The sequence below is a fragment of the Sus scrofa genome, chromosome 17, assembly GCF_054392235.1.
Source record: "Sus scrofa isolate SSC_HxYL_T2T_F1_AM1 chromosome 17, Sscrofa_HxYL_maternal_Yorkshire_Landrace_v2.0, whole genome shotgun sequence".
NCBI classification, from domain to species: Eukaryota; Metazoa; Chordata; class Mammalia; order Artiodactyla; family Suidae; genus Sus; species Sus scrofa.
The window spans coordinates 66,353,796-66,369,409 of record NC_139399.1 but is presented as its reverse complement, the minus strand read 5'-3'; the positions used below and the strand labels follow the sequence as shown (position 1 = coordinate 66,369,409).

The following is a 15,614-nucleotide window of genomic DNA, read 5'->3' as shown; positions in this document are numbered from 1 at the left end:
AATTGACTCCACACTCAAAGGGCGGCCAAACGAGGCGATAACTGCAAAGAGGGAGGAGCTCCCCAAACCGTCGGCCCCCCGCGTCTGCCACACGGTCAGAGCCAAAGAAGGCCGGGCCAGCTGAGACGAACTCATCCCATGTACCTGCTGTCATGCGGAACGTGACCGAGACGGAGAGAAGGGATCGGCCCCAAGATTTAAGCTGCCACCAAAGCCCCTGCGATGAGCTGTGCAGCAGGGCTCTCTTTAACGTGTGCGGGAACCAGACCTACCACTCCCCACTCTGCAAGGGGCCTCAGAGGTGCTCTGCGAGCAGAGGCCTGCTCCCGGGCCTCTGTGTGGCTAAGAAAGAGCCACAGCTCGTTCAAGTCTGGCTAGCTGTTACCACAACACGCAAAGCCTCCGAGGCCAAGAGAAGTGCACCGGCCCCCCTCCACCACCCAGGGCAACCTGACCCACCAACACCAACGCCAACGGCCGGGTCAACGGCCACCAGCTGGAGACTCGGGTCTCTCCCGCCATCTCCACCCACCTTATGGTGACAGCGTCCCACCTCCAATCTCATCGCTGTGTTAACAGTGTGATAACACCCTACTGCCTAAACCGATTCAGAATCCTCAAAAATCCGAACTACGCAAACTGTGTTAAAAAGACTACACAAGGGGATTTACCCTCTTTAAAAAGCTTCTCATCCAATGGGAATGGAATGGAGTTTGAAGATGGGAATTCAAGATAAGCACTGCTGTCTTATTTTTAGTCTCAGAATTAAATTTCAACTTACAGCAGCGGAGGGTGGGAGGGATTGGGGGTGTTTCTGTTTGAATAGTCGAGAAGCCTCTGCTCAAGGGACCCTGGCTCTTGACTGGGAGGTGTGTGGAGGTGTGCTCAGGACCCTTTGAGAACTCGAGGAAAGGCGTGGAGATTGCCGCCTGGAGGGAAATGTGCCAACACGAAACCGCCCGACAAATCCGGGGGTGCGTCAACATCCCCGCCCAGGATCGGAGGGAAAGAGCCCCCCTCTCCGCAGACATCAGGAAACAAAACACGGGTACCTTCAACTGCTTGTTCTCCTCCCGCAGCCTCTGGACCTCGCTCTGCAGCCGCTTACACTCTTCCATCACCTTCTTCACTTCGGTGTCGTCCAGAGCGGAACTCAGGGCTTTAGACACCACTGGCGTTTCTGTCTTTGATGCAGTTGTGGATATAATTTTATTTATTTCTACATCATGCTGTTCAGAAATAAATGAAAGCCCGAGTGTCACCAACTATGTAATAAAGGACTTTTTTATGCAAAGTAAAGTAGTTCTCAGCAAATACCACACGTGGTAGGGTTTCATCCACACTGTAAAATGTCACATTTATTTTTAAAATGGATCGCTTTACCTAGTATCTTAATAATCTCAGCAACTGGGCTCCAGAAATTATGGACAAGGGCAAATAATGAAGCTCGGCTGAGACTAACACTTCAGCGCAAGAGAAGAGGAGCTGGGCATACTGCACGTCAAACCCCTGCCATGCAGAAATCAGCATCCCGCAACGGTGCAAGCTCAGGAATTATTAGCCACAAATCACTGTCGCCACGAAGGTCTCAACACCCCAGGACGCTGCGTGGGGGTGGGAGGCTGAGGGCCATTTCTTTCACGAACTTCTAACTTCGAAGGTGGGGTACAGGTGCCACAAGCTCAGTGTCTACGACAGCTCAGCCTGGGGGAGCCACCCGAGCCTCCATTTCTCTGCCAAGACCGTGTCCTAACCCCCTCTGGAGCCCGGCTGGGGATGAGCGGAAAGGGGGAGCCCACGGCAGCACTCGGGGGTGTGGGGGAAAGCAAGCGGGGATGGCTACCCTGGGGTCCCCGCAGCAAACGGAAAGCTCTGAGCTCCACTCTTCATTTCCCAGGTGAGGAGAGCGGAGGGCCTGGAAGGCAAGGCCCCAGCACACAGACTTAGTCACCTAGCATGGAGCCAGGGCCGGGGACAGATCTGGCAGCCGCCGCAAATGGCCTCCCTAGGACGCACACGCAATGGGGGCAGAGAGAGAAGGAGGAAAACAGAGAAAAAAGACTGCCGCCCAGTCAAAGAAACAGGATGATGACAGCGGTCAGTCATGGAGCAGAAAGAAAAGGCCAAGGAGTTGTGACACAGGGCATCACACTCCCGGAGCTCATGACGGGTCATGTTAGGAGAACGTGAGCGTTTCTATGGCCCAACGCCAGCTATTAACAGCCAGGGTGCTCTAATGTTCCACGTGCGTTTCAACCCTGTTTTCTGTACAATTTAAGGTTTTGGGTTGAAGGGAGGCCCCCACGAGCACTGCAGATATAGTCGTCTTTCCAACTGGCCGCAAGCGGGGGCCACGACAGGCTCGGCCCTGGGTTTCGCAGAGAGAGGGAGCTGGCAGCGTGGAGGAAGTCAGCGCCCTGCCCGCAGCTGCTCAGGCAGCAAAGGAGTGACGGGAAGGGGGTGACCCTGCCCCAGGCAGGGCGTATCTGGCACTATCCAGAGGCCCTTCTGGTTGTCACTCACTAGTACTGGGGGGCGGCACTAGTGAGCAGAGGCCAGGGACGCTGCTAAACATCCTACAAGGTACAGGACAACCCCCACCGCAAAGACTGATGCGGCGCAAGTGTTAATAGCGCTGAGGCTGGGAAACCCTCATCTGAGAGCAGCTTCTGGCGGAAGAGGAAGGAGGGGTTAAAGGGCAGAGCTGGTGCTGGGGACGGACAGGCAGGGGCTGGGCAGAGCCGGAGAGCTTACCGCCACCTGCCCGTCAGGCCCCACGATCAACGGCAGATTATCTGGGTTCAGACTTACCCACTGGGAAACAGCAACCTGTACCTTTGCCACGTCAAAGAAGCTCTTTGGGATTTATGACATTTCAACAGCCCATAGGCTGTACTTTTTGAAGGGAAAAAAATGTTTCAATTAGTTGTCTTTCTGCAAGTCCTTCAAAGGCAGATTCCATGAAGGCCCACTTACTTGTTGACTCCAGTCTATTGTTTTCTTCATACATCAGAAGAAGGAAAATGATTTGCCAACTTAAATCTTGGTCTTGCAGGAGATGGTATGCAAATAAGTATCAGCTTGCAACATTCAATTACTGTTAACTAGAAACATACTTACTGGTTTATCATTTTCTGCTGGCAATTCAAACACACATCTAAGTTTTGAATCCATAAGGTCTTCCGGTTTTGCCTCCTTCCACTAAAACAATTTAAATTTAATAATCAGGATATTATAAAGCTGCTGGAAGAATAATTTTCTTCCCATAACTGACAATTTCAGAAAAATACTCTTAATGAGAAAGCCCTGATGTGTATCAAATAAAGAACTCAAGTCTGCTGAGATTTCAATATTTTTAACATGACAAGATTAAATACACTAGCTCTCCTGAATATTTCATAAACCCGGTCTTGCTACCTGACCCCTCAGTCAACCAGCACCCTTTCTGCGGCTAGTCTGTGGGAAGCAGGCAGACAGAGAACAAAGACCACCGCTGAGCCCGAGGAACCTTCCGGATTGCGTTTGGACAGCCAGAGGGTGTGTTGGCTCTCCTGAAGAAAACAGACCTTATTCCGCAGGGCACATCCTTCCTAGAGAGACCAAGCACACACCACCTGGGAGGTTTCGGGCACTGCCAGCTACCAAGGGCACGTGGACCAGCAGCCCAAGCTGTGACTGCCACGGCCTGGGCCGACTCCCACCCCGTTTGCAGCAAGGACGCCTTCCTGACTAAGGCCATGCCTTGGGGTGACACGCTCCCCTTTGGCAGCGGAGGACAGGAGCCCCAGGTGTTCTGAGAATTACAAACCAGCAGAGCAGGAAGAAACAGAAAAAGGAACCAACCCCCACCCCCCAACGCTCACCCCAGGACCATGCAGGCGACAGCGAGAGCAACACAAGCATCACGAGCCAAAAATGGGAAACCATCTTTATGTCCGACAAAAGGGGACGCGGCCAAATCAATCAGAGCAGAGAGTCAGGGGCTGCATGCCATTCAAGAGCACTTAGGGAAGTGGGGAAAACGCCCCGGATATTAAGGGAGGAAACTATAAACAGTATCTTAAGTCTGTTCCTCTACACACACACACACACACACACACACACACACACACGTATGTGTGCCCGCATGCGTGTCAAAAGAACTTCAGGCAAGGACCATCTCTGGGTGCTACAGTCAGAGGGAAAGACTGCGGGGAAGCAGGAGAGTCACGTGGTCTCTAAAGTATCTGAGGACTCTGAGTACACAGAGCACCTACTAAGCGCGGGGTAAATGTGCTTTGACACTGCAGACAGCTGGCAGTCACCTTCGCCAAGTACCAGACTTTGTGTCACCAAAAGAGGGGCAACCTGGCGTTAAATGCCTTCGGATGTGATGTACGCGTGACACAACCTAGGGAATCTTCTTGCCCCCATCCAAACCCCCAAAACAAACACTTAACCTGAATTTCACCATGAGGAAATAACTGGACGGATCCAGAGTGCGAGGCATTCTACACAGCAACCGGCCAGCGCTGTAAAAAGGCTGAGGCTGCGCCAGGAAAACAGCACCGAAAGGCCATTTTGGAACAACTGGAAAATGCTGCATTTTTTCTCCATTAAACAATACCGATTCGTGTCAACATTCTCAGCTGCGATAAGAGGACTGCGGCTGTGTGAGAGACTGTCCTTGTTCGAAAGCATTTAGGGCAGTGACGTGTCATGCAGTCTGCACCGTACAGTCACGGAGCGCAGCAACAAAGGAAGTTTATGACAGAACGGAAGCGAATGTGGTAAAATGTTAAAAGGTGAATCTCAGCAAAGGTTAGATGAGTAGTCATTGTACTCTTTTTTCAACTTGCTGTGTATTAAAATACAAAGAAAAATATTTTAAAGAAAAAGCAGGTGTTCCCGTCGTGGCTCAGCCCTTCCCAAACCTGACTAGGAACCATGAGGTTGAGGGTTCGATCCCTGGCCTCGCTTGGTGAGTCAAGGATACGGCGTTGCCATGGGCTGTGGTGTAGGTCAGAGAGGTGGCTTGGATCCCGAGTTGCTGTGGCTGTGGTGTAGGCCAGTGGCCACAGCTCTGATTGGACCCCTAGCCTGGGAACCTCCATGTGGAGTGGGTGGTGCAGCCCTAAGAAGACAAAAAAGACCAAAAGAAAAAGAAAAAAAGAAAAAGCACAAGGCTCTCATTAACAGTGGCCGGGTCTAGTATGAACAAATTACAGGTCAATGTTGGTTTTATTTCTACTATCTGTATGTTTCCGTATGTTCCAACAATGTACCTTTCATATAAAAAATGTCTTAACTTATACAAATTATCACTGAAGGAAGTGAAAGTCACCTTTATTGTACAGAGTGCCTGGCCTGTGTCGACACTCGGATAAAAACGACTGCTGGACACGATGCCAAGTGTTCTGCACACACAGCACATTTAACCCACTAGGTTTTTATCACCATCTTGTGCACGAGCAAACCCTCAAGAGAGTTAATGAAAGCTGCCCAAGGCCGCAGTGTTAGTAAAAGGCAGAGCGCAGCTTCACACCAGGCGCCCAAGCGCATGCTCCTTCGCGAAGCCATGCAGCAAAAGCCGAGCAGAACGGATCCCTGGGCAGTCCGTACTCCGCATGTGCCACACTCCTCCTGGCTCGTTCAGAGCACCACGAAGGGACACCTCAGGCTCCGGGGATAAGAGGAACGATGCTGCCTCGGTCACCATCCTCTGTAAAACGAACACCACCTGCTCCCACGGATCTCGCTGACACCCCAGGGCTCTGGCTCACCCTCACTTCCCGCCCCGAGGTCAAACATGCGTGAAGACGGCCAGTGATGCTTTTCCAACTAAAAGGAAAGGCTGTGTGGTGACACAGGGACTCGAAGGTGGGCCGTGCGTGAAACGGCCCCTAGCGTCAACCTTGGGGAGAGAGGACCTCGGCGGAGCGTGAGCCCTGGCGGAGCAGAGCTGCAGGCACTCTCGGGCGGCTCCAGGCTCTGGGTCTGCGCTGCCCACCGGGCAGTGGCGAGCATGCGGAGGCGACCCCGCCCTTGTTCCCCAAACCGTGAGGACGAGACCGTCTGTCCTCACCGGTGCTGTGGGCTTTCAGGGTTATCAGTAGAATGCCTGATGATTTACTCAGACGTGTAAAAAGCTTCGGGGAGAGTGCCCATTACAATCTCCTGCCGGAAAAATCAACACAGTCGCCCCTTGGTATCCACGAGGCCCCAGCCCCATGGTTACCAAAATCTGCCAGTGCTCACGTCCCCCACACAGAAGATACAGTACCGTCGGCCCTCTGAATCCACGGGTGGGGAACCCACAGAAATGAAGGGCCAACTGTGATGTACCCATTGTTTATTTTATCTTATTTTCACCAAAGGGAGAGATGGAATTAAACGTGCGCTTAAGCAGGGGGAAATGCAGGCACCTGGGGGGAAACGACAACAACAACAACGCACAGAGAATCATGCTTTCCAGAACCAAGCAGGGGGAAAAGGCCAAAGGGCTGAAGGACGTTCAGAAGTCCTCCCTCTGGGTTCTGGGGGGCGGGGAAGGCATGGTGGGCAAGGCCCTCTGCAGTGGAGCGCCCTTTTCTACGGGGAAGCGGAAGTGGGGGGAAGGGAGGGAACCCCCAGACCACTGAGGACACAAAATCCACCAGAACAAGGAACTGCGAAGAAAACCAGGTATGACAGGCAGAAGGGTCCTCTAAAGAGTTACATAAAATGTTCCAATCAAAGGGTTAGAAAAACCAGAAGGGCAATCCAAGTGCGAACCCCGAAAACACCATTCCCCTCTGGAAACGATTCTGGCGTATTCTGAAGCGCATGCCCCCACAGTTCCGCACCTAGTCACCTGCTGGATTACTGAAAAGAATAAGAAGCGTGTTGGGTACTTACAGCTGCCTCCATATCAGAAGTGTCAGCTGGAGCAAACATAGACTGAACCATAAACTTGTGTTTACTCTTCTCATTGGGATCATAATCGAAAGGCTGTAACATCACTGAGAAAGAAAATATTTCATTAGGAGGGTCAGAGCGAGGTTCCCAGCAGCCGCCTGTTACCTTCGCAGTTGCGTTCTCGCGGGACAGCACTTCCCCCGGCTCCCCTCCGAAGCCCCGGGGGGAGGGAGCAGGGCAAGACGGCCAGCCTCCGCTCCACTCCGCAGGCCTCAACCAGGCCCAGCAGAGTGGAGGGACCTGCCCGAGGTCAAGCAGCAGGGAGCGACTGGGGTGGGGACCCAGGTCTTCCGATCCCTGGTCCCCTCGTCTCCCACCCCCGCCCCCCGGCCAAACGTCTGCCACAGGCCCACGGAAGAGGCAGACCAGGCAGAAACACCAGGCACGGGTTCTGCGCAAGCAAACACACCCAGCCGACCTCTTCAGTAACCAAAACAGAACCCAGGACACCAAAGGAACGTCCCGTGAGCGTCTCCCTGTCCCAGGTCCCGGGTCAAGGCCATCATAGCAATGCTTCCCATACACTTTTCCCACTAGAATGTTCAGAGAACGTTCACGACCAGCACCCTCACAGCATGGACAGGACACCCCCTTTCCTGCCCAAGAACCTAGAAGAATCTCCCATCGAGGCCCCGATGGAGCACACCCACGTGCTGAGCGAGGGCCTTCCTGTCCCGACCGGCTTCCTGAGGACACAGCCCCCACCTCGGATCATGAAATGAGCACTGCCTTCCTGGCAGTTTTTGCTACAAGGCTTTGCTAAACCACGCATCTAGCTGAGCTCCCCGAACACCACACGCAGGAAAAGCCGGCTGGCCCTGGCCTGACGAGGGCTACCTGGGGCTGAGGGCTCCCCGTGCCAGAAGCTGAGCGCTGCACTTCGGCTCATCGCTAAAAGGCAGTGGGGCCTAAAAGGCAGGCACTGCTGTGGACGTTACTTGGACGCCTGATTTCAGATGAAAAAAACAGAGGCACAGGGAGGTCAGCTAACTTGCCCGAGGTCACGGGGAGGTGTGGACACGCCAGCGCAGGTGGCCTGGGCGGAGGTCCTGCCTTCTCCACAGCCCTCTGCTGGGTCCTCACTCATCAGGTTCCTCTTGCCTGTGAACCCCACCCAGACCTTCTCGGGTGCTAAAGCCTCCCCCTCAACCAGCCTCTGCAGCAAATGAAGGGCACTGGTCCTAAGCCCTCGTTTATGAAGAAATCTGGGGCCCAGCAAAGCAAGGGACTTGCTCGGGGTCACAACGCTAGGAAGCAGCAAAACTTCAACAAGGAGCCCAGTGCAGCCCAGCCCCGCCTCTGCCACGCTGGTCACTCCAATATAAAACAGGGTCACACAATGTGAGGACGAGAAATACAAACGTGTCCCTCTCTCTTGGGGGTGTGCATGGGGCCTTTCCATCGTGGGGACAGAGAAAGTCCATTAAAGCCCACAACACGTCAGATTTGAATGTGCTGCTGCATGCAGTCCCTAAGGCAGCTCAGCGGCCCCATCACCCATCCCAGTGCTCTGGGCTAGAGGACACCTTTCTGGGTAAATTCTTCAGGACAAAATCAATAGACATGCAAACTTTTTTTTTTTTCCAACTCAGTGCTTGTATACCTACGACACCAAGTTTAGCTACTGATAAAGATCAATAAACTAAATATATTCAGTCTATGGATTCAAAATCCAAAGTGTGACCATCGGCAGAGAGAACAAAGGTCATTTAAAACAGAGGGCCACTCTATTTGCAATTTTATTCTTTTTGTTGTTGTTGGTTTTGTGGGTTTTTTTTTTTTTTTTTTTTTTGTCTTTTTCCTAGGGCCGCACCATGGCATATGGAGGTTCCCAGGCTAGGGGTCTAATCGGAGCTGTAGCCGCCAGCCTACGCCAGAGCCACAGCCACGCCAGATCCAAGCCGTGTCTGTGACCCACACCACAGCCCATGGCAACACTGGATCCTTAACCCACTGAGCAAGGCCAGGGATCAAACCCAAAACCTCACCATTCCTAGATGGATTCATTAACCACTGAGCCACGACGGGAACTCCTGCAATTTTATTCTTGCAGATGGAAAGGCGTGGTTCCATCCTAGAAAAGCGGTCCTCACTGACCGCTTGGGACCGAGAAGGGAGACACGGCTTAGGCCTCCGTGAGCCAGCCAGAGCTCTCCAGGGCTCTCCTGGGGACAGGCCTGCAGCATCACACAGCTGGCCTTGACATTCAACCTCAGGGGCAAGTGGCCAGTCGAGCAGGTCAAAACCAGACTCTTATTCTGAAAGCTAAATTCCAACTGCGTTTTCTCCAGCTCCAAGACTGTACTAAGGACACAGATAATCTACTGGCGAGCCAGGGTCTCCCCTGGACAGGGACGGTCAACTTTCCCTAGAGGTGGGTCACAGTCTTCAAACTTTTGTCAGATTAACGTTGTTTTTTTTTGTTTTTTTGTTTTTTTGGTCTTTTTGCCATTTCTTGGGCCGCTCCCGCGGCATATGGAGATTCCCAGGCTAGGGGTCGAATCGGAGCTGTAGCCACCAGCCTACACCAGAGCCACAGCAACGCGTGATCTGAGCCGCATCTGCAACCTGCACCACAGCTCACAGCAACGCCGGATCGTCAACCCACTGAGCAAGGGCAGGGACCGAACCCGCAACCTCATGGTTCCTAGTCGGATTCGTTAACCACTGCGCCACGATGGGAACTCCTAACGTTGATTTTAAAAAATTAGAGAGCATTAGGTCTTGAGAACATCTGCTCTCACCCGCGTGTGACAGTAGCCCACTGCCGTGTTTTCAGAATGGGAAGGAAGAGAACTGCGTCCCAGGTGATACTCTGGCAGCCAGGCGCAGCCCTAGCAGAAAAACGGCCTCATCCTTGAGACTCTGCTCTCCCAGTTTGAAGGGCTCCAGGTCCCCCGCGCGGGGTCCGACGCCACCCGGGGATTATCTGCAAGGAACGCCGGCACCCAGAGGTGAGAGCCACTGGAAGAAGGCTGATGTCCGAGAAGCTAGCTGGCTCTTAGCTCCAGCTACGTGGGGTCACGCAGAGTACCGATGGGGCCAGGGACTCAGACACCCGCACATGTGGGTGAGCAGCCCCAGGAAGACCTGCTCCTCCCTCTCCCTCTCCGTTCCCCTCCTCGAGGTGGTGGCAGCCAGGAAAGGCCTGGGTCCCCGCACGCCCCAAGGCCAATGGGCCTCCCTTTCAGCTCTCCACCCCACCCCACTCTCCCATCCCCAACATCTTCACAACATCCCAAGAAAGAAAGGAAAATAACTTTCATGAGCACCTAGGCAGGCACTAGGCACCAGAGAAGCCATGTTTTCCTTGATTCTCCCACGTAATCCTCACAACCAGCGTAGAAGAGGCCGTGTCTTCATTCTCCAGAGGAGAAGACAGAGCTTACAAAGGTTGGGCGGCCTCCCTCAGGTCCCATGGAGCCGGCGCTCCGGTCTGGCTTTGTTTCCCATCAGACTGCCATGCCACAGGTTCTCGGAGTGTTATTCACAGCCCCAAGACCCGCCCCCGCCACCATCGGGTGGCTCATAAAGTCAACCCTGGGCTGAGGAGAACACCAACACGTTCTACGCTGTCTGCCTCTCCCGCGTGCTGCCGCTCGCAGTGACGGCGGGCACAAAGCCAACGGGGTAAAACCGCGGGTGCCTGAACACAGAGGGGCAGCAGCAACGGTGCGTGCGGCTTCAGATCTGGCACGACCACACGCTCATGGGCTTTTTTGTTGTTGCTGTTTTAAAGGCAGTCTCACTTAAGAATATCCTGGAAGAAGCACTAAAAAGCACTGCCTTTCCTAAATCCTCCCCTGGACCCTGCACCCTAGGCCTGTGCCTGAAGAAACGGCAAGCAGGCGGCAGGCACCCCCGCCGTCTGGGGGAAGCGCCCGCGCGCTGTCTGGGCTGTGAGCTGAACGACACGCGCTCTCATGGAACCGCTTACTTGAAAGAACTACCAGCAGAAAAACGACGGTCGCTCACACCCTGGGTAGGTGGCAGACACTCTCCTGACAATGAACTAAGAGAGCCTGTCCCTCTAAGGAAGACGACATATAGTTGTTGCCAATGATAAATAAAATCCAGGCCTTCAAACAAAAATGAGAACCTTGGAAAAACCTCTACCTGCCACCGAGAGCGCCACGGCTTCCCAAAGGCTTAAAGACTTTCCCAGCGAGAGCAGTGGGAACAGCAATGGATACTGCATAAGGAATGAAGGTTCCTTTGGGATGCCGCACAATGTCCTCAGGATGCCGCGTATGAAACGCATGTCCTTTGGGTGCTGCGTGAGGAAATACCCCCCGGCTGGAAGAGCTACCTGACTCAGCCAACGTAACACAGCACCGCCAAGGCCGCTCAAGTGCAGGCGAAAACAATGCATTTCTGTGACACAGGGTTCAGAGGGTTCCCGGACAGGCTGTCAGATCCATACTGCGCCAACCTTGAAGGCGATGCCACTTGTCAAGTTTTGGCGTCATATCAAAGAAGAATGTCTACAATTACCTGAAAAGGCTACTAAAGACAGTCTTCCCTTTTCCAACTACATCTATGTGGTAAAAGTGACTTTCCTTGATACGCATTCACAAAACAACACATCAGAACAGACCGAACACAAAAGTAAACAAGAGCCTCCAGCCTGTCTGCCACGAAGCCAGGAGTGGAGATGTGCAAAACATATCAAATAACACCACACGTTTTCTGAAAAGCTATTTTTCATTAAAAATGTTACTGTTTGCAATAACTGTATTTATTCGTGTTTTACTAAAAAACACCTCTTAAATTTCTGTTTAATCTGGAAAAATGATAAATACTGACACAACCCACAAACCAAAAAAAGCTCTCTCAGCCTTTAATTTCTAGGAGTGTAAATGGGCCCTGGATCAAAGGATTTGAGCACTGCTGTTCTGCTTCGAGCTGCCTCACTGGTCCCTCCAGGAGGAAGACAACCTGGTGAAATAATTCCAGTGAAGCGGCTTTGTGCTACCCCTCTTGGGAGAATGTGCAGTTTAAAAGGAAAAGCTTCACACGAACCAAGTCCTGAACCCAGGACGTGCCAGGCCTCGGGTGGAGACGGAAGCGCACATGCAGGAGCACTGGTCCCACACAGAGAGGGCCTGGGTCCCCTGGGCTCCTCTAACCAGACCACCTTGCAACTGCCCGCACCACCTCTGCAGGAGGGTGCTGAGACGCCCTGCCATCCTTGGCTGGACCTCACAGGTGCGTCAGCCCAACGCCAGGCCTGGAGCATCCTTCCTGCCGGGCCGCCACAGGGCAGAGCTGGAAGAACCTCCAGCAGACGTAACTTGGCTTGAGGGCTCTGAGCGCAATATGAACGCAGGCCTTCAAGAAGAAGGCACTGGCGGAAGCCAGTCACCTGGGAGGAGCACTGGAAGGGACAGCCCGAGCCGAGCTGGCAGGTCAAATCTCCCTTGTGCAGAGGCGGGGACTCATGGAATGCAAACACAGATGCCCTATGCACTGGTGAGGCTGGCGAGCTGCCAATTAAACGGTGAGTGAGAAGCTGGCCTGCAGGAAGCGCAGGTGCCCGGCCCCTCCCCCTCTGCAGGGTCTCTCTCTAGAGCAGTGGGTCATGCTGCTGCCTCCCAGCTCCCCTCTCCTGTGGGCCCCAGATTGGCCAGCAGGTGTGAGGACGTCAAGCAGCCACCCAGACCCTGTGGAACTTCATGAACCCCTGCGGGCCCCAGGATCTGCATTCTACCTGACAGAGCCCCCAACTCATGTCCAGAAGTTTGTGCTTCTCAGCTACTATCATCGCGTGTCAAATTCAATTTGCTATCCCCTATTAGCTGGAACTCACAAGAACATGACAGAATAAATGTTGTTAATCGTTTGTTCTTTCAGCTCCATACATGCAAATTGTGACAGAAATTATGTACTTTTTTCCATGACAGGCTATAAAAGAGCTTCCCATTAACTTAATTTATTTCACTTGAATACCAGAGACACTGATGATAAAACCCTCTTAAATGAACCATCTATCCTACTTTTAAAATCTATCGCTGATACTGCATTTAAAAAGAAGCCTGTTACCAGGAGACGGCCTGGAGACCAGGTCACCACGCACCAACGTTAACGCTTTGGGATACATGTCTGCTGCGCTGCAGACTGCAGAGATGAGATCCCGGTAGGAAAGGGCCCTCGGGGTCATAAACGCTGGATCAATAAGACCGGACTTTCTTCTGAAGAAATGCAGAATTTATGCTGCTCCACACACACACACACACACACACACACCCACCCCTCAGAGAAAGGATGACTTGATTAAATGCAGCATAAAAGCTTCCTATGAGAACCCAAGCAAGCCACAGATCATTTTCATCTGCATCGTAATGGCCACGGAGCAAATGAACAAAGGCTAACAAGCACCACACACACGCTTCCGCGTTTTGTTTACTCTCAGAGTGTTGCCTGTAAAGTGTCTCTCTGTGTCTGCGGGACCACCACCTCTGCTCAGGCCTCCCCAACAGCTAAGCTTCTCCGACCAGACCGTCCCCAACAGGCGGCCCGCACGGCCCTATGACCCCACAGAGTTAATCTCCCTCCGAACACCTCCTCATGGGCACCACGATGTTCCTCAGATCAAAACCCTCCCACAAAAAAGCCCATTTCCAGGTAAAAGACAATCAACTCAAGTCCTCAGTCTGGTTCTCTCAGACCTCCTGGTATGATCCACCAACGGGGCCCTCAGTGGTCTAACGGGTGTGTACACGTACTGGTACACGTGTACCCAGGTGTTCTCTTGTCTGTACCCAAGTCTCTTCGTCTTCTTCTTCTCTTTTTTTTTGGCTTTTTGTCTTTTTGTCTTTTCTAGGGCCGCTCCTGCAGCATATGGAGGTTCCCAGGTTAGGGGTCCAATCAGAGCTGTAGCCACCAGCCTACGCCACAGCCACAGCAATGACGGATCCTTAACCCACCAAGCAAGGCCAGGAATGGAACCTGCAACCTTACGGTTCCTAGTCGGATTTGGTAACCACTGCACCACAACAGGAACTCCCCAAGTCTCTTAACACAATGGCCCCAGGCGGCTGGCACATCCCTCTCAGACCCCCTGCCCTCCGCACATCTCAGGATGGCAGACCTTCCAGGGCTTAACCCGGCTCTGAATCTCCACCAGTCTGACTGTAACGCGGACCTCGAGCTTCGGCATGATCAGAACCGCCGGGAGCGCCTGGGACACACAGGTGGCAGGCTCCCACCTATGGTCTCTGAGTCAGCAGGTCGGCGATGGGGCTGAGACCACGCATTTCTAAAGCGTCCCAGGTAACGCAGATGCTGCTGGCCCGGGAACCACGCCTGGAGAAGGTGCTCCACGACCTCTCCCAGCACTGCAGCGCCCGCTGGAACGCTCTCTCACACCCTCCTTCTTACTGTGGGTCTTATTCTATCCCTGCACTTGAGGATACTAAGCTCTCCCCACATGTTCGCCTTCTCTACCCAATTAAGCTGAGACCAGGACTTCGGGTTTTGCGATCTCACATCCTGGGAACTAATTTGCAGCTTTTCGCTGGCTGAAGAGCGTGCACCCTTTTCCCTCCCCACATTCAAAGCCCTCCTGAATCACGCTCCCTCCAGAAATCTCGGCTTCTCTCCCGCCCTACTTCCCAGAGCCACTCACTATTCTGCTCAGGGTTTAAAACCACCGCTTCCAATCTTCTCATCACGGCTGTCCTCACTATCTCTCTTTGCTTTCATGCCTGTATCAAAAGACTGTTCTCTACCAAATTGCATTTATGCTGTAATAATGAAGTCATTGCTCCATTTTTTTTTGAAACTAATCAGAGACAAACCAGAGTTCTGTCATGGGCTTAAGATAACTAATGTTGCCACAATGGGGTGACAGAATTCTAAGCTAAAGCAAAGAAACTCAGACATTTTAGTTACACTGTATGCCTTTATCACCACTAAATTTATTACTTCCTTTAGGATGCTCAAAATGCTGAAACCATGACTACTTTCCCAGACCTCTGCCTATTCAGGGACCCATGGATGGAACTGCGTCTGGCAGGTAAACAATTAATCTTACCTGTTTATATATATTAGCTGACATATATATTATACATATATATGTCCTTGCGTTCTCTATAGGATTTTCCAGTTCAGTACATCCCGACTCGGGCCTCAAACACCTCGCGTCTGAAGAACTTATCTGTGCAGCGTCTGCGGGGCCAATGTACTCCAGCATGACCGGAAGATGAGGTGCGCCATATACAGGCACCGGCCAAAGATCCCTCTCTTCTATACACATCTTGCGAAATACACGTCTTCCTTCAGGACGGCAACACGCTCTCCCAGGTCCACTAGCTCTGCAGTGCAACACCACACGGCCTTCCCTGAGCACGCGCGTGTTCTGACGAGGAGCAGCCGTCATGGGCTATCTTAACATGGCCTGCAAGCCAGGTCTCCCGAGACTGACCCACTGAGCGGGGACAGTGGGCATTCGGGACCCTACTGCCTTCTCGCTGGCGCTTGTTCTCTGGGCTGTCCCTGTCCAGCCCCTCACTGTGCTCACTCCTTCCTCCCGGCCTGCGATGGGCTGGCCCTCAGAACGGGGTGAAAGGGGAGCCTAAAGTCAGAGTCTAAAGAGCCGTGTCAAGACTAGGGCGCCCAGGGGTATGAACGTGCACGGAACTGGAATAAGCGAAACGCACCCTACTCTGGGCGGCTCC

At 52.9% G+C, this 15,614-nt stretch overlaps 1 protein-coding gene across 2 annotated transcripts in view; it reads right to left on the bottom strand.

The window, feature by feature from the left end:
* The window catches only part of VAPB (VAMP associated protein B and C), a 50,265-nt gene that overhangs the window by 2,688 nt on the left and 31,963 nt on the right, over positions 1-15,614 (bottom strand). For both annotated transcript variants that reach the window (NM_001123213.1, XM_085002634.1), the window contains 3 exon segments: positions 1,053-1,229; positions 3,121-3,201; positions 6,877-6,980. In NM_001123213.1, the coding sequence (NP_001116685.1) occupies positions 1,053-1,229; positions 3,121-3,201; positions 6,877-6,980 (362 nt within the window).